Source organism: Bemisia tabaci, chromosome 8 (genome assembly GCF_918797505.1).
Source record: "Bemisia tabaci chromosome 8, PGI_BMITA_v3".
In the NCBI taxonomy this organism is placed as follows: domain Eukaryota; kingdom Metazoa; phylum Arthropoda; class Insecta; order Hemiptera; family Aleyrodidae; genus Bemisia; species Bemisia tabaci.
Window position 1 is genome coordinate 24,869,829 of NC_092800.1, and position 26,777 is coordinate 24,896,605.

Genomic DNA, 26,777 nt, shown 5'->3' on the forward strand with positions numbered 1-26,777 from the left:
TAGCAAAATTTGATATATAAGTTGATAATAAAATATAGTCAAAAAGTGTTTGCAATTCAAAAAATACTATTTTGGACTTCATGTAAAAAATAGACAATTAGGTACTTAACGATGAGCAAGTTTTCGAAGCAGCTAGGTACTGGCAGGAAATATAATGTAATAATCATGGTTTAATTCCTCACAGGGAATGCTCGGGAAAATTTCGCACTTTTTTAAAATCTTTTTTAACTTATCTTTATGAAATTAGGGAGAAGGAATAGTGGCATAAAAGAGGTTTACAAAAAACAAAAAAAAACTGAAAATACCGACACTATACCCACGCCAACTTTCTGTACCTATTTTGAGTGACTAAATAATAAAACATCAACAATTTTGTCACGCCGTTAAAGGAAACTTCCTGGAAAATTAAAAGGCAGTTTTGTTGCTGGAGTTCATATGTTGGCCCAGTCCCCGCGTAGATTAAGTTCCCACTACTCAGACTTGTAAGCGGCAATATTTTTAAAATAAAGACCCTCCTAGGTCGACATTTAATCCGATCCTGTGTTTACTGAACTTGAAGTGAGTGAAAACTACACTTTTACATAAATAACTTTCTAGTCGTTTTGTCACAGCGCAGCGCCGCGCGCTCCGTGTGTTCGAAAAAAAGTCAGAACCCCTTCATGTCACTGTTGTATGCAACAAGGAGTGCACCCAAGTCTTTTTGACTGTTTTTGACAGTCAAAATGGTCAAAAAAAGTCCAATCTGGAGTCCACTGCGCATGCGCCTGAGACTTCGCGGCCTCGTTGGCAAATGTCTGGTGATGTCATCGATTATTGAACTTTCAATTCTAACCTCACATTTTTGTGTACACTTGATCAGTTGCAGTTGTGTTGTGAATGTGATGTGGAAACTTTCTCAAAGAAGTCAAAATTAACACCGCAATCTGCCGATTTCAATCCTCTTTCGTCCTGTGTAAAATTATTACCCACAATCATGTAAGTTTATCATAAATTCCATCAATTTTCTCACAGAGCTCAGTGATTTTATCCTTAAATCTGTGGAACATATGTGCGTCTCGCAAGTACTGCAGTCCTCTCAAATTCTTTACAAGTCCTTAATCTCTCAGCAAAAGAGGCTGTTTGTATATAACTTGGGCCAAAATACTCTCCCTCACCCCCTCAAAAAAGCAGAAAAATAAATCTCTGAGCAAACGAATTTTTCTTAGCCAACGCTCTTGTCAAATTTTGATCTCAGATCTGTCAGATTTTTAACTGCAACTAGTAGCATGGGAGAAACTTCGGTACTTGGGCTGCTCCATAAATCCAATATAGACTTACTCTCGATAAGCCATGGCACTTTGGCACTTGGACTGGAGGAAAAATTCTGATAATTCGGTTTTGCCCATCGTTTCTCATGTGAGCAGGTGATAAACGAAGATACAGGTATAAACAAAGATACAAGAATGAGATTGTAGATGGTCGCCAATTTTTATTCATATCCAGAGAAATGTGCCTAATTTCCCGTGATAAGGAGTATGAAATTTAAGGACTTATTGGTGGTGACGGGCACCTGGTGGAAGTTGATGAGATGATACCGGGACGCGAAAAATTCCACTGAGGTCAAATCGTGGAAGGGTCATGGATGTTCAGTTTGATAGACAGTGACACAACGGATTTTCGACTAGAAATATGCCCCAGTAAGAGAGACACGAACACACTCCTGAACATTATAATCAAGCATGTTAAATCAGGCTAATTATAAAATTTCATCATTCTCGATCAGATGTTGCGCCCCAAAAAAAATAAATCCTCTCAGGTGTAAAATTGAATCTGTATATCGATGGTGTACGTTGGCAATCACATATCTCGTTTGCAGTGTCTGAGAATCTCCGCCTCTTTGTTATTTTTTTAAAGGAGAAAAAAGGGGGGGGGGGGTGCGACCGAACTCGAGCAGCGTAACTGGCTTGCGCGGGTCGGATCAAACCGATCCTTCTATTATGTTTTGGAGAACTTTTTTGCAAATGACTCAGGCTGCTTCTTGAAAGGTCTACTAAGATGCAGCTCAAAATATACCTCCCCCCCCCGGGGGGGGGGGGGGAGGCGAAAACTGGGCCGAAAAGCCGACCGAACTCGGGCAGCGAAAGTTGCCCGAGTTTGATTGTTGATCGGTTGATGAGTTGATTGGTTGATGACGATTGATGTTGATCATGGTTGACCGATGATTTTGTCATGTTTTGGAGTTTTTTTTTTTATCCCAATGAAACAGACTGCATTTCGGAAGGTCGACTGAGATGGAGCACGGAATATGCTGTATGAGAAAGGAGGCTTCTCAATCCGCACCCTCCCTCGCAATAGGATCTCTCAGCATAGGTCAGTGTGGCACTGACACTAGTAGAGTGACACTTTTTAACGTGGCTAGGACGATTAAAACTTCATACCATTTAACGCATCATTCAATTTTCAGCATATCCTGATGCATTTCAGAATTTCGACGAGGGGAGGGGTTATTTGCTTTTGAAAAGAAAAAAAATTAAAAAGAAGAAGTACATGACCTTGTTTTTTTCTTAGATTTTCTGATTACGTAAAAAAATCTCAGCGAGCTCGCCTCACTTTCTGCACTGAGAGCTTCCAGGATTTGATCCATTACTTATGGAGCTCCAGTAGAAAGAATGAAAAACCCAGAACTCGTCAAATACCTTCAGAACTGATTGCATTGCATATATTGCCTTTTTGCGAATGCTTTGCTTTCTTCCTTGCCTTTCTTGACATTCTACAAAACTGTTTAATGCTCGATAATAATGTGCGATTTCATTTAAAAAATCACCTAGATGATATATTTCTGAAATCAACCGACGTTATATACGTCTCAGCCGTAGGAATCATCTGCACCATTAGCTTTCGCTTATAGAAATATTGGGCTCAGTCGGAAATGCGTGTCAGCTAAAACGACCCTCGGAATTATGTATGAGTGATGGTGGTGGTAAAAAATGCCACTATACTAGTGTCAGTGCCACACTGACCTATGCTGAGAGATCCTATTGCGAGGGAGGGTGCGGATTGAGAAGCCTCCTTTCTCATACAGCATATTCCGTGCTCCATCTCAGTCGACACTTCGAAATGCAGTCTGTTTCATTGGGATGGAAAAAAAACTCCAAAACATGACAAAATCATCGGTTTGATGCAACTCGCGAGAGCTAGTTTCGCTGCCCGAGTTCGGTCGGCTTTTCGGCCCAGTTTTCGCCTTCCCCCCCCCCCCCCCGGGGGGGGGGAGGTATATTTTGAGCTGCATCTTAGTAGACCTTTCAAGAAGCAGCCTGAGTCATTTGCAAAAAAGTTCTCCAAAACATAATAGAAGGATCGGTTTGATCCGACCCGCGCAAGCCAGTTACGCTGCTCGAGTTCGGTCGCACCCCCCCCCCCCCTCCCGCCCGGGGGTATATTTTGCATCATTCCTTGAAGTTTTCGCAGAATTTTTTTTCACAGAGAAGAAAAATCACGGCAGTTTTAAAGAATTGCCATTGAGTAGTTTTCCGTTTAATTAAAAAGTAAAGCATGACAGGAAGTCTGCGACGTTGCAAACCGAGCTATGTGATTGCTGACTTACACCATCGATATGCATCGAAGTATAGGAGCACACTGGTTTTCACTGTCGGAGCAGTACTGTGACGTTCAAATTTTTTATGATAGGGAAGTCTTCATGAAGCTATTTTGATTAAAGCTTTCCGACCTGTTTTCTTTCTCTTTTTTTTTTTTGGTCCAATCAATGACCATAATTTTTCCCTTCGGGCTGTTATAGACTTTTCCCCTTTTGATTTTTTACATTTTTCCTCTTCACAACGCAGTTCAACTATATTCTCTTTATTTCTGTAAAATTTCCAGTTTTCCTGTCGGCCGCCATGATCGAAGCAGATGGATGACAGTGGAATTGACAGTGACCAAAAATATCAACTCCTTTTTGAGAATCAAGTTTTATTGGTAAGTTCATATGAACCTCCTCTACTTAAGGCGCTTATGAAATGAAAGTGATGGTAAATGTATCTCTGAGGATATTTCATCACCAACTGAGTAAGGTTTGTGTTGAGGAATCTTTAATTTAACTTGTAACATACCGGCAGTAAAAATGGAATGCATAACTCATTGAAGGTGTTTCATAATTTCTGCTTCCGTCTTATTTTATCGAAGCAGAATAAACCAACGATATTGCTTGACTTTTTCATAATTGATTATTCTTCACTCAAAAAAATATTACCTAACTAAGAAGTTTTCATGAGATGACGTTGGTCATTTTTCTATTTCAAAAATGAAGCATTTATTTTTCCTTACTACAGCCTTGAATGAGAGGTACTCTTGAGATTGTGATGGACATCTTGCTCAATTTTGATGCAAGTTTAAAATTATGAAAAGTGGAAGTCATTAATAATGTTCTTTAAAAGTTTCCAAGGATTTGGAACTTTCAAAAGAAAACTTCGTTAAACATTCTTTTATGGATATTTGTATTTTTAGGCAAATGACAGCGCAGGAGCAAACATTTCTACTTTCAATTCTGCGTTGAAGTCTAGTAAAACTCTGCCATTTTGTAAATCGGGTATGAGATTGGGCCACTCCCTTGTCTATGTATGTCGTAAATTTGTTTGTTGTCTCTCGTCTGTTTGCTTGTTGAACATTGACTTTTGTATTGAAATTTTTCCTGGATTTTTCCCCCAATTTTTTAATACGGCCCATCATCTTTAATATGGTCATCAGTGTAGGAAGGTAGGTCTATATGTAAACTGCCTCAATGATCATTGCAACCGGACACTCACTTCCACAGTTGCCACACTAATCACAACTAAGGAACAAGAGAAGATTTTTTTCAATGTTCGCGACACCATCAATCACCAAAATATGGTGTTAAACTGATCCGTTGGTGTTGATTTTATGATCAGCAGATTTAGTACATGCATTCATGTATGTATGTATATTTAGTACCACGTATCCTTGATTGGCAGCAGCAGTGATATCTCCACTATGACCGATTAGTGATCAGAGGTAGTAGTAATTTTTTTTTGCAACGTTCACTAGTGGACAACCTGCGCTGTGGATGCACATGAAACTGTCATCTTCTAGACTTCTCTGAAGCATTGAGTAAGGCGAAGCAAATTAAAATAAAAGCTAATACTTACTTTTAAAAATTACCTCACAACCCAAGCTATTTGTCCATATTTGCTGCCATCCTAGGACCATGAGATTGGTCATTTTCTGCACCTCTGTATTGCAGGATAGAAATAACAGGTCTCATTCCTATTTTGAATTCCTCCTAGTCCCCAGGGATACGTTTTATAGAAAAACAACTTTCTTGGGTTGCATCATATAATTTCTTGCTGCATAAGTATGAATGAAAACTTCAAGTAAATGTGTTTTCCACAGAAGGTGCTTTTTCTGCTGTATGCCGCTTCATCTGAGAGTTCTTCATATCTTTGTTAACTGGATCTTAAGCATGACTGTATATAATTTTGTGTGCTCAAAAGGCAGTGTAATATTTAAAAGGGAAATAATTAAGGAGGCTAGCAGAACTATAGAAAACTAATTTTAAAGAGCAGTTTTCAATGCTTGTGAAAAATATTTGCTCTCTTAATAGCATTAATCAATAGATGTGCATGGGAGCAATGATAAAATGTTCAACTTTTTACTAGAAATCAAGAGTAACAGAACCTCTTCCAAGAGAAGTTCTCTTCATTGACAGTGCATATGAATCTCCAAAATGACTCAAGAGTTTTGATTAGAAAATTAATGATTTTTAAAGAATGGAAACTGATGATACATTCATAAGATTAAAAATTCTGAGTTGCTCACTTTTTAAAACTCTTAAGTCGAGATTAAAATCAATGATGTTTTTCTAAAGCATAAATGTGTTACACTTAACTTCCTCTAAGTCGAACTGCACAGGGGCCAGATTGTTAGTTCTACTCAGAGAGAAAATCCCACTCATAAGGCTTGTTGTTCCTATGACAAATTCGACGAGACTTAAAAAAGTTTGACTTCGGGGAAAATTCCACTTAAAGAGCGTTTGACTTAGAGGAAGTTAACCGAAAAAGTATTTTGGTACAGGAACAAGAGTCTTCAAGAAACCATCAGGACTCAGGTTATTTTCAAATTGAATGATAAACTTTTCATTTTAAAATTCCCACAAGACGTTTATTTCAACATGTTCAGTCTTGTCAGTAGTTTTGAATATAATCTAAAGGTGGCACTGGTCCTAGCTGAAGTTTGTTATATCAAAAGGTTCGTTATTTTTTGTTGATCGTACTTGCTTGCTGTTGTCCTGTCTTTAATGTTTGAAAGAGGGACTTTGCTCATTGTTGTGCATTTTGATGAAAAGGGTTCAAGTTAGTGAATATGAGACTTCCTTTAAAATTTTATCTTCCAAAAATGTTTGGTTCCATGGCATGCTAATTTACATTATCTTTCCACACAATTATTAATTTAAAGATAAAGTCGACTCACCATTAAAATTCAGGTTTTTAAGTGAGTAAGCATGTTATGTTGCCTTTATGTCCAGTATCTGGATGTGCGGTATGCACACTAGAGAGCAATTTTAATTTCATTTGGTTCTCACTCCTGATGTCTCTGATAGTTTCCTAGTATTGCATTTTGTCATTTCACTTTCATAATTAGGTATCAATTTTTTTCTCTATTTTTTTCATCGAAAAATGGCAGAAGAAATATGTAAATTGCGCTCGTGCTAAAAAAACGTTTTTTCCTCTTTATTAGTCACGTAGTCACTCATTCATTTTTGGCTAAAATAGTTAAGAATCTTGAAAATCTACTAAAAATCTTGAAAATCTACTAAGAATCTTGAAAATCGACTGACACAACTTTTTGTGAATTGTAGGTACACTCAGTTTGAAGTAACTCAATTTTTAAGCAGACTTGGTACTTTCTTGTTGCAGATAAGTTTTGTGACGAAGTATTTGAAGTGAAAAAAACAGCTTCGCTTATTCCAATTGATCTACTGCCCATTCCAGCATCAAAAACTCACGTTCTAGAGCAAATCGAGAATAAACCATTGGTTGACTGGGAGTCTGATGATCGGTGAGTTCAGTTTATTTTTAGTCGAGTAAAACTGTATGGTTGCTCTTCTTCTATTGCCAAATTCAAAACATAATTTGAAAAATGTTAATTTGACCTGCATCAAATCTACTGCTTACTTCTAAAATCGGTTAAAAGTGATTAATTATGAGTTGAAAACAATTAAATAGTTGCTCAACTATAATGTAACAAGAAAATCATAGGAACGGTAGGAGCAAAGCTTGGCTCAAGTGTAAGCAAAATTTGAGCTATGTTTATGTGGCAACCTAAGTTATCATCAATTGGAATACCTACACTTTGCAATTTGATACTTCAATTTTCAGCTCTTTTTAGAAACAACATATGTGCCATAAGTTTCCCTACGCAGATAGGGATTTATAAACGAGTCAGATATCGTAGTTCCTAATTTCTAAATGAAGTCCAATTGAAATAAAAGAAGAAGAGAAATCTCAGAAGAACAAAAGTTAAAAATTATAGGATAAAAATAGTATGTATACCACAACAATTTTCAAATTTTATTGGCATTTTAACTACACCTTGTCCCCATCTTTCCCTTGCTTTTCTTAGTTTACTTGTACCTGGAAATGGCATATTTAATTTTTTCCCCCATTTCTATTTTTTACACAGTGGAAGTGAAGAGGAGGTAGAATTCTTCCCCGTGTCCCGCAACCGTCCACAACTAACTGATACTTTCAGCATCGAAGAATTTAATTTATCACCTGACGACGAAGACTTAGACCTGCTCCCTCCTGAAGAAACAAGAGAAGGTATTAAATTTTCTTGTTCCAACTGTCTAAAGTGCACTATTTTATAGCCTTTAGGGAGTAAATTTTCATTGTGCAATATTTTTAAGTTCTTTCCTGGAAGAAACCTTACCAATTCAAAATGGCATCTGAAAGTAGCCCAGCTCCTACTTCTGGCTCAAAAGTGTCCTTCAAGATAACTCTCACCTCTGACCCCAAACTACCTTTCAAAGTATTAGCAGTCTTTGAGAACACACCGTTCACAGCGGTTCTGAAATTTGCTGCTGAAGAGTTCAAAGTTGATCCTGCCACTTCTGCCATAATCACCGATGATGGTATTGGTATCAACCCACAACAAACTGCTGGCAGTGTTTTTCTGAAGCATGGCTCAGAGTTACGATTAATCCCGCGAGATCGAGTAGGTGGAAGATAAAGGAGTTTCATCGGGGTGTGATTTATTCATCAGTTAGAGAATTAAGTGAAGAGGCGTATTTTCGTTAATGATCGGCCAAGCCAAAATGCCGCAATAATGGCGACGAGATCATAATCGGGTTGGTAAACATTTGAGGTTAGACTTTCGGAATTGATGCTGGTTGGATGCCATCATCTTCATCAGGTCATTTCTAAACCCTACTTTTTGTAGGATTATATTTCGGCTCCAACGTTTGCAAGAATTTCACCTTCTATCCGTCTGGTGAGTCCCGATGTTGTTCCGATGAAGTATGATAGCGCCAAATCAAAATACGAAACTGATATGATCCATCCATTTTGGTTCGACCGATCATCAACGAAAATACACTTAATGGCAGAGCTTCAAGCGTTGAGGTTACTTGACAGTTTTTGTTGGCTATCTATTTTCATATCTGCCTCGAGTTTTCTGCATCAAAAATTCATGTCTCAAAGAAATTAAAATTGCAGTCATGTGTAAATGGATTGAATTAAGCTCTCACTAACATTAGTACCAGTTTTTCTGTTTTATCAATGGTCTGTATATTTTTCTACATTTTTTTTCTGGCAGTGCTTTTCTGAAGCACGGCTCAGAATTATAATTGATTCCGAGAGATCAAGTAGGTGCAAGATAAAGGTTTTTCATCGGACTGTGGTTTAATCATCAGTTAAAGAATTACCAACAGTTGGGTTTTAGCAGTATTGTGGTTTTAATTATTTTGTAATTGTTTATAAATTTTTTCACTCTCCCATTAGCCTCATAGCCAAGTTTGTATAATGTCTCAGTGAATGTCTGATCAGCAGGCATTCATTTATTGGAGTATGAAGGAGTACTTTAATATTTTTAAAATGAAATAATGAAACCACAATACACAACAAATAGAAGCAGAAGTTTTGGTATTTTCTTCAAAATAAACCACAATTAGTTATGATCGTACAATGTTTGGTTCACTTACCTAAGTTCAGTGAAACTGAATTGTTTTTTTATAATTTTTTTGTACGGTATTGAAAATTAGGGGGTAAAAAACGTTACTACAGCTTCAATACTTTTTCGGAATGAATTTTTTTGTAGATGATTGGAGATGAAATGAAACGAATCTTAGATCAAAAAAATTTCCTTTTTTTGTCCTAACTCTTCATAATTTTGGTTGTTGGTGTATTTTACGAATAAAATACACTATTTTTTACATTCCTCCTCCGAATTTGTTCCAAGGGAAAAAGTCAACAAAGGAAATATTGTACCTCACCGCATCATTGAAAGAACCAATTTCATATTTTTTTACGAGACTTATTTTCATCGATTTCACTGATAAAAATAAATGTTCATTCTCACAATCTTGTTTGGTTTCATAGCTTCAAAGTTTTCGAATGTCTTGTGTCAGTTTTTAATTTTTTTACATGTTATAGGCGCTTTTAATTTCGCATTTGTTGCTAAACAATACATGTTTTATACCTCTTCGTCCTCTTTATACTTACAACAAGTCATGTGTCTGTGAACTCCTACAGAATAAATAATTTAATCGTTAATTTTGGAAACATCCTTCTTTTTTCTTTCAATATCAAGAATCCCTACTGTATGCACCCTTATCTCTCTCCTGCTTAAAAGAAATATCAGAGCCTTAGAATTTTATGATAAAGCAAAGTCTTGTGTGATAAACTTGTTAGATCTCATGATTGGTCCCAGCTGAGCAGGCTTAGTCTACATGAGCTTACTCTTCAGGAGTGTTGAGCCTTGAAATGAAAGCCTCTGGCCAAGAAAAATGGACAATTAAGTTTAATCCCGTACAGAAAATCAGGAAGTGACGTTTTATTTTGATTTCGGTCTCTCTTATCTCCTCAGTTTGTCAGTCAACATTTTTTAGTGGACTCTTAACAACCTGACCCTTAATATTGGCGAATAATTTGCATTTTTTGCAGTTGAGAAACTGGCGGAATTGCAATTGAGTTATAATGTCAGAGAGCGAAGACGAATTACAAAATTTGCAAGAGATGTTGACTGAGAGCAACATTCCAGTCGGTCAGGTTAGTGGTTGGGATGATGACAATGACGGTATCGAAGAACAGAATCCAGACGAAAGTCCCACTGCCAAAATACTTTGGGCCGCAGAAACTGGAAACCTTGCCATTGTCAAAGAGATCCTGTCTTCAAATCCGGAACTTGTGAACACTCAAGATAATGACGGATACACGCCTCTTCACAGAGCATGCTACAACAACTGCGCTGATGTCGTGCAGTTATTGTTAGACCATGGTGCCAATGTTAGTGCATGCACGAAAGAGAAGTGGCAGCCGCTTCATTCAGCATGCCACTGGAACAATGCAGAAAGTGCTGCACTCCTGATCCGTTATGGTGCAGATGTTAATGCGAAAACAGAAGGTGCCGTAACGCCCCTTCATTTAGCTGCACAGCAAGGGCGCGCCAAGAATACCTTAGAGTTACTTTTGACGAATCCAAATATTGATCCTAACATTACCAACAAAGCTGGAGAAAAAGCCTTGGATATTGCATTGCGTAGTGGGAAGCTGGCGTATCTCTTTGAAATGGTAGAGCCTTGTTTCAATGAAATATGAATTGGAAGATCTACTCTTTAAAATCATGGCAGAATCTTGAAGAAGCATTTTTCTTCCCTATCAAGCCATCCTAACATGAAATTGAACTTTATGAAGATGAAACTGCTAAATTTACATAGCTTTCTAAATTCGAGTGAGTGTCGAAATAATGATGCCTTTTCTCCAGAAGCTGCCCCCGCTCTCTGAAAAAACTAAAACTGTGAAAGCGATAATTGAATACTTTTAACTTAGACAGGTCAAAAGTTGTTCAGATCTCAAAATAAGTTTATTCTTGCCTCTGACATCCTTTGTTTTAAAAGGATTCATGCTTTGTGATCAAGATACCAACTAGTGAAGCTACTTTATTAGTATTAAAGAAGAGTCTTGTAATCAATGTCATATATGATTGTTTTAAGTCGATCAAAGTTAATTGATTCACAGTTCCTTTTGTCTAATGTAAGACATTCTTTACTTAGATATAATGATGAAGACAATAAATTACATTCATATTGACTTCTCTTTAATTCCATTTTGTTGGTTTGCGGTGACTCAAAATTGCTTAAATTTTCCAAATGACTTTATAGAACTTGGCATAAAAAATTGTCTTATTATGATTTCAGATGCATCCTTTCACATTACTAATAAGTAGAAAGGTTTAGAGAGCAGAACAACTGTTTCCATCGTGGATGAGAGGGTTCATCGGGCTAGAAAAGTATAACGAGTTAACAAACAAAAAGAACCAATATTTATTTCATAAAGATAACATACGTTTTGATTGTGATCGGTAGAGTGAATCCTCTGTAATTTTTTAAACATTCATTTTTCTTTTCAGCTATCATGCTTTGTTTTCAACATTAATTTAATTTCTCCTGTTGAATACCTAAGTCTCTTCACGAGAAAATTTTGTATAAAATAAATTCAATGAAAAAACATAAGGAGCCAAAAATCAGAAATTATCTGTTTCACCAATTTCTTAACAAAACAAACCAAAAGAAGAGAGAGACAAAAAATAACATCACTGGTAGAGGTGCTTTTTAATGCGTCTGACGTAGCTCAATCATCCCATCCATCTTGGAAAATTAATGTACTCTGACTTTTTATACACCCTTACTTCGAGTGGCTTTCAGAGAAAAAAATAAAAACGTTCTTGAAAAATGTTTCTTGATGACATTAAGAAAAAGCAGTTGACAATCCAGGGGCAATGATAATCTTTATGTTTAGAGATGAAGATAATTGTTGAGGATTATGGTTTTATCATCCTTTTTCAATCAAACGGTTCAGTTAGCGGAAACTATCACTCTTTATGATTCATTTTTTTTCCTTGTTATCATGTGTTTTTGCATGTGGTTCCTGTCAGACCAAAAGATTAGTAATGATTTATCTTGATCAGTATGGATTTTAACCTCTTTCGCCCAGCTAGGATCAATGAAAACCCGTAAAATACCAAAGAGCTTCATTCATTGAATGCTTCATTATCCACCCGAGATAAGACTGCAATTTTCTAGCTTTTTCCTGGAGACTCTACAGCAAGACATATTGCTCTTGATAGTTACAAAAATTTTGAATTTTAATATTTGGTGCAAGTCCAACCCACAAATCGATGTATGGATGAAGCTCATTGTATAACTTGAAGACAGTAGGGGAAGTCACAGTAGAATTCATCGTCCACATTTTGCAAGCTTTCAACTTTGCCTTGAAAAAAGAACCCTGATCAAAATATTTTTTGATTTGATAGGATAGGTATGATTTCAGGGATGAAATCACTGCACACTCCAGTCATAAATAAGGAAATGTTAAAACTCAAAATTTTTATCCCCCTCGTAATTTGCAATGAGCTTGCTGCGGAAGGGGGCTAGTACAAATCGGAATTTTTCATTCAGGTAAAACAGAGAATTTTTTTTATTTTAATTGTTTAATCTCTTTGATATTCCAATGCAATGGAGGTTAGGAGATCCCTTTGTAAGTGATCTACGAAAGGTATGCCTGAGTCATTTATGTAGACAGTTTTTAGGAAAACAAAACTAGGGATGTGAAATTGCTACCCAAGAGAAAAAGACCGAAATGACCAAGTAGCATCACCCAATGGAAGTTTTTCGCCGATTTCTAGAAATCGTGCTGCAAAACATAAACTGTACAGGAAATGGAACACAATATAAATCATGAATGCAGCGATACAACTTTAAATTTTTTCATTGAATAAACGATACGAACAACTAACAAATTTCATTATCACTTAATAGATACATTCACAATTATTTTCCTTATCCAGGAAAAGTGCACAAACACTTGGTGAGAGGATTCCTCTTGCTCTTATATTTTCTCTTTCAACAACAGACTGACACAATGTACAATATTAACAAAAAGGGGAATTTTTCAATAAGGCTATCTGGAAAAATCTTCAAGCATGAAGAATTTGGAGTTCATTGCCATTTTTCTTTCCTTTTTCTTTTGAACCACAACAATCGGCGCCAATGAAACAATTTCAAAACTTTAAGCACATTTTGTCGTCTCTCGTAGTAACGAATGCATATTGATTGCGTTGTTATATTACTTCTTGCCAACATTTTATTTTTCTATCGATAACCATTGAATGTATTTGTTAAAATTTCCAGAGATTTTTCTTTAATTTCGTAAAAAAAAGGGCGCTGGAATTTTTAGAGCAATTTGTTGAAAAGTTTCCTCATGGAAAGATCAAACCTTTAAAGAAATACTGTAACAACGCAGACAAGATATGGTCCTGCATGCAGGAGACAACGATTTGGGGCACAACTTATCGAGGGACCATTCATAAATTGCATCACAATTTGGGAGCTTTAGCACTGCGTCTCGTGAGCACTTTGAAGACGTTGCACAGCAGGCTCATAAAAATGAAGGATGTGTTCCTTGGGAAGGGCTCAGAACTGCTACATAGGTATGTGACCCTTGGGGAATAGAAATGTCTGGGAATCGGAAATTTTAGCGTGATACTAATCTATAATTGGTCCTTGATATAACATCATATTACAAGAGCATTTTTTTAAATTTAAAAAAATTTCGAACATTGCAGTTTCTCCATTTAATTTTTTTTACAACAGTTAATTATTTCCTCCAAAACTTATTTTTAACAAAAAAAAACAGGCTTTCTTTGCTATTTTTTTCTCGCAATAATTAAAGGACAATATATTTTAATATGGTATCTTTTTTAAAATATTTTTCATATTTTTGAGATGTGAAGTTTGTGTATGCTCATTAAGACATGTATAGATACAAAAACCCGTTAGACACAAAAAAATAAGATTCAGCAAAAAATAATGAAAGGGGAATTGACCTCAATAAGTATATGCAAAACAGTTCAGTGATGCATAAAATACATCACCCATTCCGTTCAATTGGGTTTAAACATGATTTTTGATAATAAATACTTACAGCTTTATCTTACACTGACTACATATCAACAAATTTCATTCAAATATCCGCGCAACATAGATAGGAATTGGTTAATGGACTACTAGATAGGGTCTGAACTAGGAATTAATGTTACATAAACTCTCTTCAAAATCTTACATAGAAAACGGATCATACGACGGGAATTTCGGAAATCAATCCTGAGCGAGATATTAGCAAATATTTTTAACACAGATTAGATAGACGTTAGATTATACAAATGACGTCATTTGTATTTTTGCCATTTAAGTCATTTAACTGATGTTAATTATAAACACTTATATCTTGTTCAGAAGTTGATTTTCAGACTTCCTATTGCATGATTCGTTTTCGTCATGAAATTTTGAAGAGAAAACATCTTGAGTAGTGTTTTAATTCGCACCTTGTTTAGAGCCCCATTGCATGTTTTAAATTATTATATTTTGACCTTTGATATAGACAGACATGCATGAAGTAGGAACATTGGTATGAATGCCAGAACTCAAAGTCATAGATTATGAAAAATATTGCCTTTTAAATAATACAGTGCATGTCATATCAAGGACGCAAGGACACAACAATTAGTGTTACTTTCACCAAGGATCCCATCATGAGCGCACGACAAGAGGCCATTTTTGCAAATGCATCCTTCACTGATCAAAGAAACCAAGGCAGAAGAAATCATAACGTGCCTAATGGATGATAGGATCTACTGTATTTTTCAAAAGACAATGTCTTGTAGGATTGAAAACTGTTTCCATTTGAACCAATGCCATTGCTTTTCTACTACTCTCCAAAGTCTCCCAAAGATGGAAACACAATTCTTTGATACTCACATTTAACCTGATCCAGTCCGTTAAAAGCATGAAATTTTTGAAGTACTGCGGGGGTGGAAAGAAAGATTGATTATCCAGAAAATTTTTCTAGTATGGCCTCCTCCCTAACAACTTTTCCCCAAAAAATTCCCCAATTCTAGTTAAACATTTCAAACAATAAAGGAAGAAAGAAATCACTGAGTTACTTATATAACTGTATGCATACAAGTTTTAAATAAATTTGTAATGGTTGTGTACATTCATAAAATACTCAATATCTCATAATTTTTTTTTCACTTTTTTAACATTTTGTAATAAATTTTAATAAATTACTAACTTACTGAAATAGATCATGATACAATTAAGACTAGATTTATAAGGTATGTGACTAGTATTTACTTTTGAGCTATTTTCGCGAAGTTGAATCAACTTGAAATCGATTCTTCCGCACCGTGTTAAAAAAATTAGAAATTATAATTAATTTAAATTGGTAGTCACTATCTAGGAGCAGAGAGTTTTAATGTGCTGGAAGAAGGAAGAAAAATAAAAGATGTACAATAAAAAAATGGGAAGCAAGAGAAAAGTTTGGCACATCAACAGCAGAGTTTCCGCACAGAAGAATGAATAGAAAAATTCAGCAGCAAAATAAAACTTTAAAAACAGTGCTCTTTTTTTCTCAGGAGAGGAGATACCAAAAATTTCAGTGAAAAACCTATTAATTATCAGTTGTAGCAGTTAACCTTCTAACACAGTGCCCTGAAAATACAATCTTTCTCTTTTTTCCCTAGGCAAGGTCATTAAAATTAAAGAACTGAGCACATAGTAATTCAACCTCTAACACTATTCAACCAACCAAATCACAAGTGTGTTTGCTGACCTTAGATGCATATCAGCAATAGATTATTTTGCACTTTGTGTTTTACAAAAATCTGAAGCTAAATACTTACTCTTCACACAGTAGTTCCAACTCTCAACTAATCTTGAAATCAAAAATCTTAAAAATTCTGCTTTGTATAATTCTTAGTATACTTTAAAAAACTGAAAAAGAAGAGAGGATGTGCTAAAGTTACTGAATTCATAAATGAGGAAATCATGGTACCTCAACTAGTGAGAAATAGAATTACGCTTAGCCGAGTGCAATGAGATCAGCAAAATGAGTCACACGACTAAAGAAAATACTTCCTTCTTAAGGTATATTCTGATGACACATTGAAACATTGCAAATCATCAGAAACCTTCCTTATAACAAAGTCAAAAAAGAGACATCATATCCATTGTTTTGCCAGTAAAAAAAATTGAGCGACCAGATCTAGGGTAATTTACAAGAAATTCTCTCTCAAAAGAAATGGTTCAAATTTCAATGAGCTAATTCCACTTCTTCAAATGGGAGAGCATTCATTAATCGTTTTAGTTTCATAAATTAGTTTCTTGAAAAAACACTTTGCATACCTCAAAACTGAAGCCATCGTTGCTTTAAAATTAACTGACATATATGTATCAAGGCCTCCCTCATGTCAGAACGTTGATAAAATTCTATTTGAGCAGAGATATCAAGAATCAATGCTAAATTTTGAGATACTTAGAAAGTTAGCCCAGTAAAAACATGATTCACTTCAAAAATTAGGAGCAAGCCATTTACATTGGCTCAGAGGAGGCACAGAATACTCCGCTATTGTGGTCAAGAATTTCAGATTTTCAATTTATGATTGAATTTAACCACAAAGAATTGAAAAGTCCAACACATGATGAGCATTTTCTTCTTGTTAATTACCCTAGTCAGAGCTATGAAGCCGGTGTGTGAATGCATTTAAGAGACACTGCTCACATTGGGTGACAGATAGTTGGTGTATTAAGAATAAGTTCCGTGGAGGTTTAAAATGTATTTTGCATATTTGTAATGATAATCAAAACCTGGAGCTGGTGGCCTGCCAATCTTGAGCAAGGAATAAGCTGCTTGACAGGCTGAGCCCCAATTGTGTGACAAGAGAGCAAAGCAAAGTCTCATCCACCCAAAAAAATTGAGCTTGAAGAATGAAAAATCCAGAAAAAATTCTTACAGGATGAGATGAACTACAAGCCATCTCTTAGTGCAATCGGAAAGCTAAGTTCTGACAGCCTATTGCCTTCAGTCAGCGAATAATCGTTGAGGCATCCAAATTTTTGGTCTAATCTATCATCATACCAGACATGGAGGCAGGAAAACTTGATGAAGACGCAAAAAATAACGGTCTCCACATCTTGCATCTTTGTTGTTAAATATTTCTGAACAGTTATTTTTCCTCTATTTGTTTCTAAAAAGAACACATCCATTTGAACAAGTAATATTTTATTCAGGTTGCCTGATTAATAAAAATCTTGGCTCATTTTGGGAGCTCTCTTTGAAACACTTTGTACTGCCTCAATAAATGCAAAATCCCCCTCAAAATGGCAACTTAACACACAGCCAGGGCAAACTTGACGTTTGCTATATTGATTCTCATTTCCGCTAATGATGATGTCCAATAGCGTGTGGGCACCCAACCTAGCAAAAGCATGTCAAACAAATTAATTCAAAATTACACTCCAAACAGCGACGGTAGCTGTGTAGCTTCCCTGCGAATACAGTGAATGTAGTACAACAAAAAACACAAACAAAACAACAAGATCAGATAACAATTTTCCCTGGCCGAAGCCTGGCCTTATTTCATGGATTTGGCGAGTCGATATGATTTGACGGGTCTGGTTTGCGCCCAAGTGTGCGTGCCCGTTGGTCGTTTGAAGTTGAAGCGGCTTTGCTCTTCCGAGGGAGTGTAAATGATTCGCTTATATCTCGCGGTTTCCAGACGGGAGACCCTAAACAGATTACAATCATTTAAATTACCATCCATTTACGGAAAATCATATCCTTTAAATAAAAAATTAGCATGATTATGTAAACATGAAAGTGGTTGAGAGGTTCTGCCAAAGAATTATGAAACTATTGGACGATTTTCGACCACATATTTTCTTCACTTTCAACCTGGTTGCCATGGCTCTTTTTGGACCATCGAGTGCCACAATAACGGAACAGCAATCAATTCTTACTTCTTCAAAATGAATTGCTACAACCAACAGACCGAGCAAGTATATAGAATTGTATCTCTTGTACACTCGTCAATCTAACTGCAAATTATTTCTTCTTTTCAATCCTGAAAGGGAATCCTTCCAGCAAATGATTTTGCAAAAACGGTTTGTGGTGACTATAAGGTCTAGGATGATGTTCCACACAAAAGACAAAGGCTAGTATGACATACAGAGACAGCATGAAACCAGACTCAAATAACAAGCAGAATGAGAGGGTAATACAAAGTGCGTGTGGTATGGTGCAGGATGCAAGGAAGTGAAAGAAATAACTGGCAAGGCCTTAACCTCGGTACGTTAAAAAAAAATAATAATAATTTCGAGATCGGTCGTAATTAAATAATTAAAAAATTACAGAAGGTAGGAGAAAATTATGTAAATTAAGAACTAACACCTACCTAAATTAATATCAACAAGAGTGTCAATGTTTTAAACCCGAAGTAAAAAAGTTCAATAGGTTACAGCGGATATATTTACTACCAAGATTATTTTTTGTCTACGTGCTATAGGAACATATTTATATTTTACGTGAAGAGAAATAAATGAAAGACCCGCATTTTTGTGAAAAAAAAAAGAATAAAAAATAGAGAAAGGGATTGCAACCAATTGGTTTTTGGTTGAGTCCAAGACTTTGAAGGGGCAAAGTTCATTGCAATTCTGATCATTCTGAGCTCGAGTATGTACGTACCTATAATCTGATCAAAAAGTTTACAATCAGTTGTATCCTAGAGTTCCGGTTTCAAATTTTCCCTCCTTAAATTTCTTTTACCTGCCAAGGCATATCACGACATTTTATGATGCACATTCGGATGCAACTTATTTGAAAAATTTAGAGTGAGTGATGAATTTCGATTTTAATTTTCCAAGAAATCTTGCTATTTTTAAATGATGTGAAACCAGTAAATATTCTACATTTTTAGGAGCAAGCAGTGGCAACTGTCATTCCAATCATCTACACGGAGAAAAAAAACACGGTTATTCGACGTTACCACGGTAATAATGTCACACGAGATTCCACGGTAGTGGAACCGTGGATTTTGGTAATATTATAGATGAACACAGTAGCATAATCATGCTCATAATAGTATGTCTGTGCCCACAGTAATATTACGGTGAACACGGTCATATCACCGTGCTCATTGTTACAAGAATCAAAATCTACGGTTCTACTACTATGGAATCTCGTGTGACATTACTACCGTTGTAACGGTAGAATAACTGCGTTTTTTTTCTCGATGTAGATTTGAGGTGTATAGCTTTTCCTTGCTCCTCTTTTCTTTCCATACTTTTCAAGAAATTACCATTTCCAATTTTTCAAGAAAGGATTCAGTAAGTATCTTTATTGGCCAATTGTGAGCTCCAATGAATTTGTGGAGCATTCTAGACCAGAAAATTTGATTTAGCAGGTCAAATCCAAAGGGATTGGTTTCGTTTCAGCCCAATCGGAGAACTTTCAAATTCGACCTAGATAATTTAGTCCACGTTACCCCTGTTAATTTTTCGCGAATTTGGACGGGAAAAAAATTTCAAGATTTGTGACAAATCCAACGTAGTCGGAGGGGTAGAATTGATTGCACATGGTCCCAAGGCTCTTTGCGGCTTCTCAACAAGTGTTTTCGACCCTGTTGAAAAAGTGTGTCGATCTTGTGCTTTTTGCCTATCACGCAATTCAGCAGACTTGTGGAGCTTTTTCAACCAGAAAATCGGACTCCCTGATCATTTCCAAGCAGACTAGCTTGGTTTCGGCCCGATCAGTAAAATTTCGATTTTGACCCGGAAAATTTAGTTCTTATAACCCCTATCGACTTTTCTCGATTTTGGACAGGAAAAAATATGTTGAAATTGGTGTCGAATCCTACGCATCTTGAGGCGTACAATCAATTGCACCTGGTCCTGAGACTTGATCGAGCTTCCTGAGCCAAGAAACGAGTGTTTTTGTCCGTTTGGGACTGTTTTGAGGCAACCTCTGAGAGCGGACAAAACTAGAGGAAGTTCCTTTCGTTTTTACATCATTGAGAACAAATAGCACAGCCTCTGAGAAGCTTAAAATTCATCATGCTGAATCATTTAAATAAACTGAGTCCTATCGGATACACTGAGGGCAAGGGTTCTGATTGCCACAGACAAGACCTCAGGCAAGAAATTAGTCTTTAAGGAAGAACTTCATATTTACAAAAAGATGAAGAGAGTGACAGGAATTAATAGGGCGTAATAACATCCATGCATATATCTAACCATTTCATGCTGAGAGAGGGCCAACAGAATCATACTGCATAGAATTATGACGAAAATAATTCGTGCGGCATTTCACGCCGGCTTGGCTGCTTGACTAGCCCATGGTGACTAGGACCGGAAAAAACTGGGATTCATTAGGGAATGAAAAATTTTAGGGTTGAAAAATTTGTGTTGTCTACTTGATTTATGAGACTGTATCATGATATAAAATCAATGCAAAATTGCACTTCAGCTAACACAGGATCCATTTTCTAGTCCCTATGACGGATGAACTACCGACCCATCTCAGACATGGTGTACATTTTGAGGGACTTTTTTTCACACATCATTCATATTTTCCAAAAAACAAGAATTAGGACCACTAGACATTCACGAACATCACAAACTACAGCAATGGCTTTTCTCAGTGAAGTAACAGAGACACTTTCAACAATAGAACTTTCAAAATGTTCCTTCGTCAGAGAAAATAAATTAGGTATGCCATTTGGCAGGAATACAATTGATTTTCCAAAATTCTGATTATCTAGAATAATCTAGGGGAAAATATTAAAAGCCTTATTTATGACAAATGCATAAGCTTTGATTCTTTTTTAGACATTATACTTCTACAACATGAAAAACTAAAATAAAAATGAAAGTGACGAAAATATACAGAGAAGGAAAGAAAAGAATACATCGGTTTAGGTAAAATATCACCAACGAAACTACAAAACAACGTACTTTCATTTTGGTATTTTAAAATTTTCACTCCTGGTTCACTCTTAAAATGAAAGCGTAACTGAACAATATAGTGCGAAATCTTCAGAAAATATTCTTTATGGGGGGACAAAATGTGATGCAATATAAATCACTACTTAGTCTTCTTTCAAAAAAATAAAACATGACGTAGGTAAACTTGCAGCAAGTACGGCAAACCAAAAAATGTCTGTGTCCATCCATAGCATCACGATTATCATGATTCAAAAATTAATTTCTGGATTCCTAGCTTTGTTTTTGTGTTTCCTCGTGTGCCGACACCTAGAACATGTATTTTCTGTTTTATTCCTATTCTTACCGAGGTCTTTAATTTTCGGTGGTTGATAGTTTTCTGGCTGTTGAGAAGATTGAATAAGTTTAGCCTGACTCCCGGTGCTGCCTGCAGAGAGTGTTGACGTCGTGCTCAATGTCAAATGGTTTGGCGTTCGGCCAAGAGACGATCCTTGTTTACCTCCGAGATGACAGCTGTCTTCCTCTCCTTCTGATTTTGTGCCAGGATCAAAGTCTGGCTTTGAGCTTTTTACCTCTACTTCCTCTGCAAGCAAACAAAAAAATGGAAATGTTAGGTAAATGAAAAACAGGAGGGCCCACATGCAGCTAAAATTTTACTTACCAGAGCTGAAAACTCAAGAGCCCTACAACAAAATGTGTTTTTTGGACCACAATGAACGTGAAGGAAAAATAAATAAAAATATAAACAAATATTATTCCGACTTGCGTCACATGGTCACATATTGCAGCCATTAGATTTTTGCGAATTGCAGGGTTCCCATAATTTCTTCATCTTCAAATTCCCTGAATTTTCCCTGGCTATTTTTGCTATTCCTTTACTCCAAAATTCTCTACTTTCCTGACCATCCCTGACCTTCGTGCGAAATTCCTATTTTTCTCTCTTCTTAAAAAAATTACGCTGACTTTTGCTGAACTCAGGACAAAATTTCCTTTCTTAGAGATCAAATTCTGGAAAAAGGCATCCAGTAGCTGGTTAAAAGATGACAAGTTTTAAATATGACCAGGAAGAATTTCTTCAAATAGTAACTTCCAAATATTCTAACTAAAGCGTAGTTTGATAAATTTTAGAATTTCCAGTGTAAACAACTCAAGTTTGAATTTTTCAGAGCTCAGGTCCTTCCTTTTATGGATGCTCATAATCATCGGACTTATTCATGCGAAAAAGAACTATGTTCCATGCAGATCCTATGCGCATAGTTCCTTTAAGCATTAATACGTCCATTGGTGAAGAAAAAAAGGAAAGAAAAAAGATTGAAACCTTGCGCATCGGAGACAGTCTTGCTACGTGATCTGAAAGTCGAAAGGGACGGCGCATGGGTGTGTTGTTCTGGCGGTTGTTGGTGTTGCTGGTGATGCTGTTTGTGTTGATTGTTGTAGTCTATTGTTCCAGCTGAATGACGCTGTGGAGGCTTGGGTGGTTTTCTTGGTTTGCCCAGGGTATGTGAGCCCTGCACAACTACGACTCCTCCAGGGGTTGTTTTCGTTGGGCCCTCTGAGTGTGGGTGAGCACCTGGTACAGAAAAAATGCTCTGTGTTTAAATTAACATTTGGTTAGACGTATGAACATTCGAACCTAAACTGTGCCCCTCCTTCTGCAGTTAAAGCTTGTAAATGGTACCTTCTCTACCTGCTTTTTATTGCATTCCTTGTTGTTCAAAAACCCTTACAATAATTAGGCTCTGCAACCGCATAGACAAGCATCTACATGAATTGTTCTTTAAAATTTAAAAAGCACGTTTTAGTTATGTCTAAACTATTCCGATAAAATTGAGGAACCACTACTAAAAGAGTCGGGTGGAAATTAGAGCTCTATTAGATTTTTTTCTCTTGTGAATTCCTTTATTACGGCTGATTTTTTGATTCTCTGGGCAAAGGCTTGGAATTAGACGTTTTTGTTTTCCCTTAATGGCCTCAGAGGACCTTATTACTTCACTTCTTCTATTTTACTTTGGACTGAGAGTCCTATGGACATTAAAAATTCTGTTATGTATAAAGGTTTGGGTGAAAACTTCTTCTACGTTTTTCATTTTGAGCTTAGGTTCTGGAATCATGCAGTTTTTTTTGGGGAAAACTGTAGTAAAAATTTCAGAAAAATAAAGGCAGAGAATAAATGGGGGTAAACACAAAATTGTGCGTGCTTAAAAGTACGTAATGCGTAATACTTTTTACAGACTGTTTCACAGTTATGATACTCAGTTTTTTAATTTTTTTAATTAAATATTCTGTTGATGATAATCAAACAAAGATGGGTCTCAACTTTTAAATGATAAAAGTGCCGATGGTAGCAATCAATAAACTCCTTATGGACAAGAAAAAAATTTGTAATGGAGCCAACCCTATGATGCATCTACTGAAAGGATGGGATGTGCGATATACAGTACTATTTGTAAAAAAGTAAAGGAGCATGGTGCAGGAATGTGATCAGTATCCCACCACTAAAAGTATCTGATATCACCCACAGAGTCTTTTGAGAAAAGACTATGGATTTGAATTTTGGTTATATTGAGCTTTTTCATCTTTACGTAACATAGTAATACGTAATCTTTCCTTTTTTTCTTTTATTTTCTTTTTTTGAGATAGAGGGTACTTAAAGCCATGGGATATCACAAATGGTATGGGAAACAGCCAAAGAGAGGGACCTTGACTATGGACATCCATTGACCGTTAGGTTAGTAGAAGGGTCATTCAATAGGCATGTTTTGCCCTCTCATAAATTTCACGAAAACAACACCACCTCAAAAAAAATGTAGCCTGATTGATAAATTTCAGTTATTGGTGCAGAATCAGAGTCTGTCTGTGGCTATTATAAACCAGAGGATAGGGTGAGAATTGTTCGTCTAAAAGGCATGTGTCCTAATCATAATTTCACACAGAATTCGTTGGATGTGTCGGAAACTTCTAAAATTAAATCATCAGTAAAAAATTAACTTTCTTAATAAACATTATTAAATTCAAACTTCCAGCACGTCAAAAAACCATAGGTAATCGAATCTGTCACTTCAGAAACAACCTAAATGTTAAGCAAACCACTAAAGCATAGTTTCAGGCACATTTTCTTCCTCTGATACAAGGCAATACTAATCTTGTCAAAAAAAAAATCACTACCCAGCGAAATTTGTCTATCGAAAAGTTTACCAAAATTGGTTTCATAGGTACTCCTTTTGACTTGAGTGGTTCATTGTGAGCAATACGTGTTAATTTACACATGGAAAAAACACTAATTCATAACTTATTAACTGAATTTTAAATGATTTAGAGCGCCCATCGTATTTTATTTAAATTTTCAATCAGGACACATCTGTAAGGGTGCTTAATTTTGTACTGTAGAGATCCATTGCTTTGTTCAATTTCTGTACGGTGTCAACTTCCACCAGTATTAAGTTTAACAGTTGACTTTTAAGATGAAAATCGATAAAATGTTTTCATATTCTAGAATTGTAGGAGGGAAGAAGGCTAGCATACTTATTGAAAAACCCTTGACCTAAATGAGATAAGCAAAGTTCCAGTAGAACATTAGAAAATGCTTTATGTGAAAAGGTTTGCCTCATACCATAATTTTTTGCAACGGATTTAGGCTCGAGTCATATGTCCACTGCAAAAATTACAAAAAACAAAGCTGTCACTCTTCACTTTCACAGTTGAGGATACTTAACCATTTTTTAGAATCATTTGGTTTACATTAGGGTCTAAATATAAATACCGATTACTGCAATGTTGTAAGACGACGATTTGGACAGTAAAATAACTAGCACCTGTTTGTATATTTTTGGTGTCATTACTCAACTTGATGTAAATGACTAATACTTACCTAATTGATGCAAGATACAGTGATATTGTTACATAATCATTAATATTAATAATCAAATACTTACAGTTCTATATAAAGCACAGCTCGTATAGTTCCAACTACCAGCTTCATTTTTCAAAAAAAATAATTAGTGTCTCATGTAATTCATAAAGTGGGAATATCTTGGTAGCGGAAAAATAAATGCTGAAAAATTTTGCTTCTTCATTTCTTAAGGATAATTTTCTGTGATGTATCTCATATACTTACCCTTAAAATTAAGAGTAGATTGTAAGAAAGAGTAACATCAGACCTTACGATTAATGCCATTTTTAACTGTGATCGTCATACTCACATATGAAGCATAAAAGGCTATTTTTTGATGAATTTTGAATTGAGCTGGACGACTTTGAACTTAAAGCTTAAAAGTTCAATTATGAAAAGTTTACTCACCAGCGCTGACAGCAATATTCCTGCCGAGAGTGGCTGTGTTGCTGACGAGGGATGTGCACGAGCCAGGCTTTGTTGAGGGTATACTCATATTCCGCACACTTTCCCTAATGATTTGCCGGATTGTCTTGAGGAATGCATTACGAAAGTCAGCTGTGCTGTTTGAGAGGACATAAATCTTCTCTGAGCGGCGCTGGAGCTGGCTACGAAGATGAATCAACTCCCAAAGGAAATGCGAATCGACATCCTTTGCTGAACTTGCTCGTACTTGAACTTCGGTGACAGGAATCAGGACTTGGTAACGGATTATTTCCACCTCATTGGAATTACTTTTGCTTGCAACACCCATTAGTTTCTTTTTCTGTCTCAACCGTTCTTTGCATAAGAAGACGACAGCCGACTTGAATACAAAACACATTGCGTGCAGCTCTAAGCCTTTCTTGATTTTACCTAAAAAGTCTGAGATATTGAGCCACTCGACTCCACCGTAATAGAGAAGGTCGCCAGGACTCAGATCAATCACCTGTTTGCAGGACTTTTGGTGTTGCCTGAACAGATGATCGAAAATAGCACCATATTCTTCATGAATTCGTTGCATTTCATTGATGTGCTCGGCCACTTTCTCCATGCCTTTGAGCGCTTCAACAAGATGCAAATGTTCATCTGTCTGAGGGTCAGTTAGGTTCCGCAACTGCTGCAGAAGTAATGGGTATTTGAGTATCCTCTGAATGGGTTTGATTAAATATGATTCCAGAGTGGATGAGTGCTGCTGTTTGGGGTTGCGTGCCGCGAGGAACTCTTGCAGTGCTTGGTTCCCTTGGTTCGGGTGGAGGACTTTTTGAGCTTTTGAGTGGGATGCGCAAAATGAGGAGTATAGCTTGAAATGATTGACATAATATAGAAATGCACTACCTATAGAAAATAAAACATTTTTGAATTGACTAGGCTGCTGGAAGAGCTCGAAATCTGGCTCAACTTCTAATGCTTCATCCAAATTTTGTAGGAACTGTCGCTGGAACGCGACGATTTCTTGAATATTTCCGAACAAAGTGTTGATTTCTGCGCTGGACAAGAAAGTTTCTTTCTTCAGAGGCTCCAAGTAATTTTCTAATAAAATATTTAAATGCTTCACATAAGTCCTCTCCGTTTCTATCAGTTCCACTATTACTTTTCTTAATTTCTCAGCATCTGTTAGCTGCCGACTTGGTGTTAAGATGGTATTTGACACAACGCTACCCGTTGGGCTTGCTCTTCGTGGAGTCTCCACAGGTGAACGGCAAAACCCTGTAACTTCACCAGCACTTTTAATCAAGTTTTCTATTTCCAGTGAATTGGCCCTTGAAGTTTGCTTGGCATTGCTGTCTGAGATTATCCCTGGCCCATATTCTTTTTCTGGCGAGTGCAATTCTTGACCTGAAAGAGAGAAAAACAAATGCA

General features: G+C 36.3%; 3 protein-coding genes across 4 annotated transcripts in view; 2 read left to right on the forward strand and 1 right to left on the reverse strand.

Moving 5' to 3' along the window:
- Window positions 1-818: 818 nt before the first annotated feature.
- On the forward strand, window positions 819-11,300 carry LOC109032566 (Ubiquitin-fold modifier 1). Of its 2 annotated transcripts, XM_019044762.2 has the most exons (6): window positions 819-975; window positions 3,859-3,954; window positions 4,483-4,564; window positions 6,909-7,050; window positions 7,675-7,814; window positions 10,155-10,456. In XM_019044762.2, exons 2-6 carry the CDS (start codon window positions 3,889-3,891, stop codon window positions 10,235-10,237), a joined length of 513 nt encoding a protein of 170 aa, XP_018900307.2. In that variant the 5' UTR covers window positions 819-975; window positions 3,859-3,888; the 3' UTR covers window positions 10,238-10,456. The 2 variants fall into 2 exon arrangements, with proteins under 2 accessions (XP_018900307.2, XP_072159696.1); XM_072303595.1 differs by lacking the exon at window positions 4,483-4,564 and having other exon boundaries at window positions 828-975; window positions 10,155-11,300.
- Ufm1 (Ubiquitin-fold modifier 1) lies at window positions 7,798-9,773 on the forward strand. Its single transcript, XM_072303596.1, has one exon. It carries the CDS (start codon window positions 7,933-7,935, stop codon window positions 8,221-8,223), a length of 291 nt encoding a protein of 96 aa, XP_072159697.1. The 5' UTR covers window positions 7,798-7,932; the 3' UTR covers window positions 8,224-9,773.
- A 209-nt stretch (window positions 11,301-11,509) lies between the features above and the next one.
- Window positions 11,510-26,777, reverse strand: part of sif (still life) — a 468,396-nt gene continuing 453,128 nt past the window's right edge. Inside the window, exons 25-28 of the mRNA XM_072303597.1 lie at window positions 25,344-26,753; window positions 22,365-22,616; window positions 21,393-21,629; window positions 11,510-17,836 (exon numbers count right to left, since the gene is read on the reverse strand). Coding sequence (XP_072159698.1) covers window positions 17,688-17,836; window positions 21,393-21,629; window positions 22,365-22,616; window positions 25,344-26,753 — 2,048 coding nt within the window. The 3' untranslated portion in view covers window positions 11,510-17,687. The remainder of the gene's footprint in view (window positions 17,837-21,392; window positions 21,630-22,364; window positions 22,617-25,343; window positions 26,754-26,777) is intronic.

What these genes read in the sequence shown, in the direction of transcription:
- Ufm1 (XM_072303596.1), top strand. Translation starts at nt 7,933, where the DNA reads ATGGCATCTGAAAGTAGCCCAGCTCCTACTTCTGGCTCAAAAGTGTCC.
- LOC109032566 (XM_072303595.1), top strand. Translation starts at nt 10,188, where the DNA reads ATGTCAGAGAGCGAAGACGAATTACAAAATTTGCAAGAGATGTTGACT.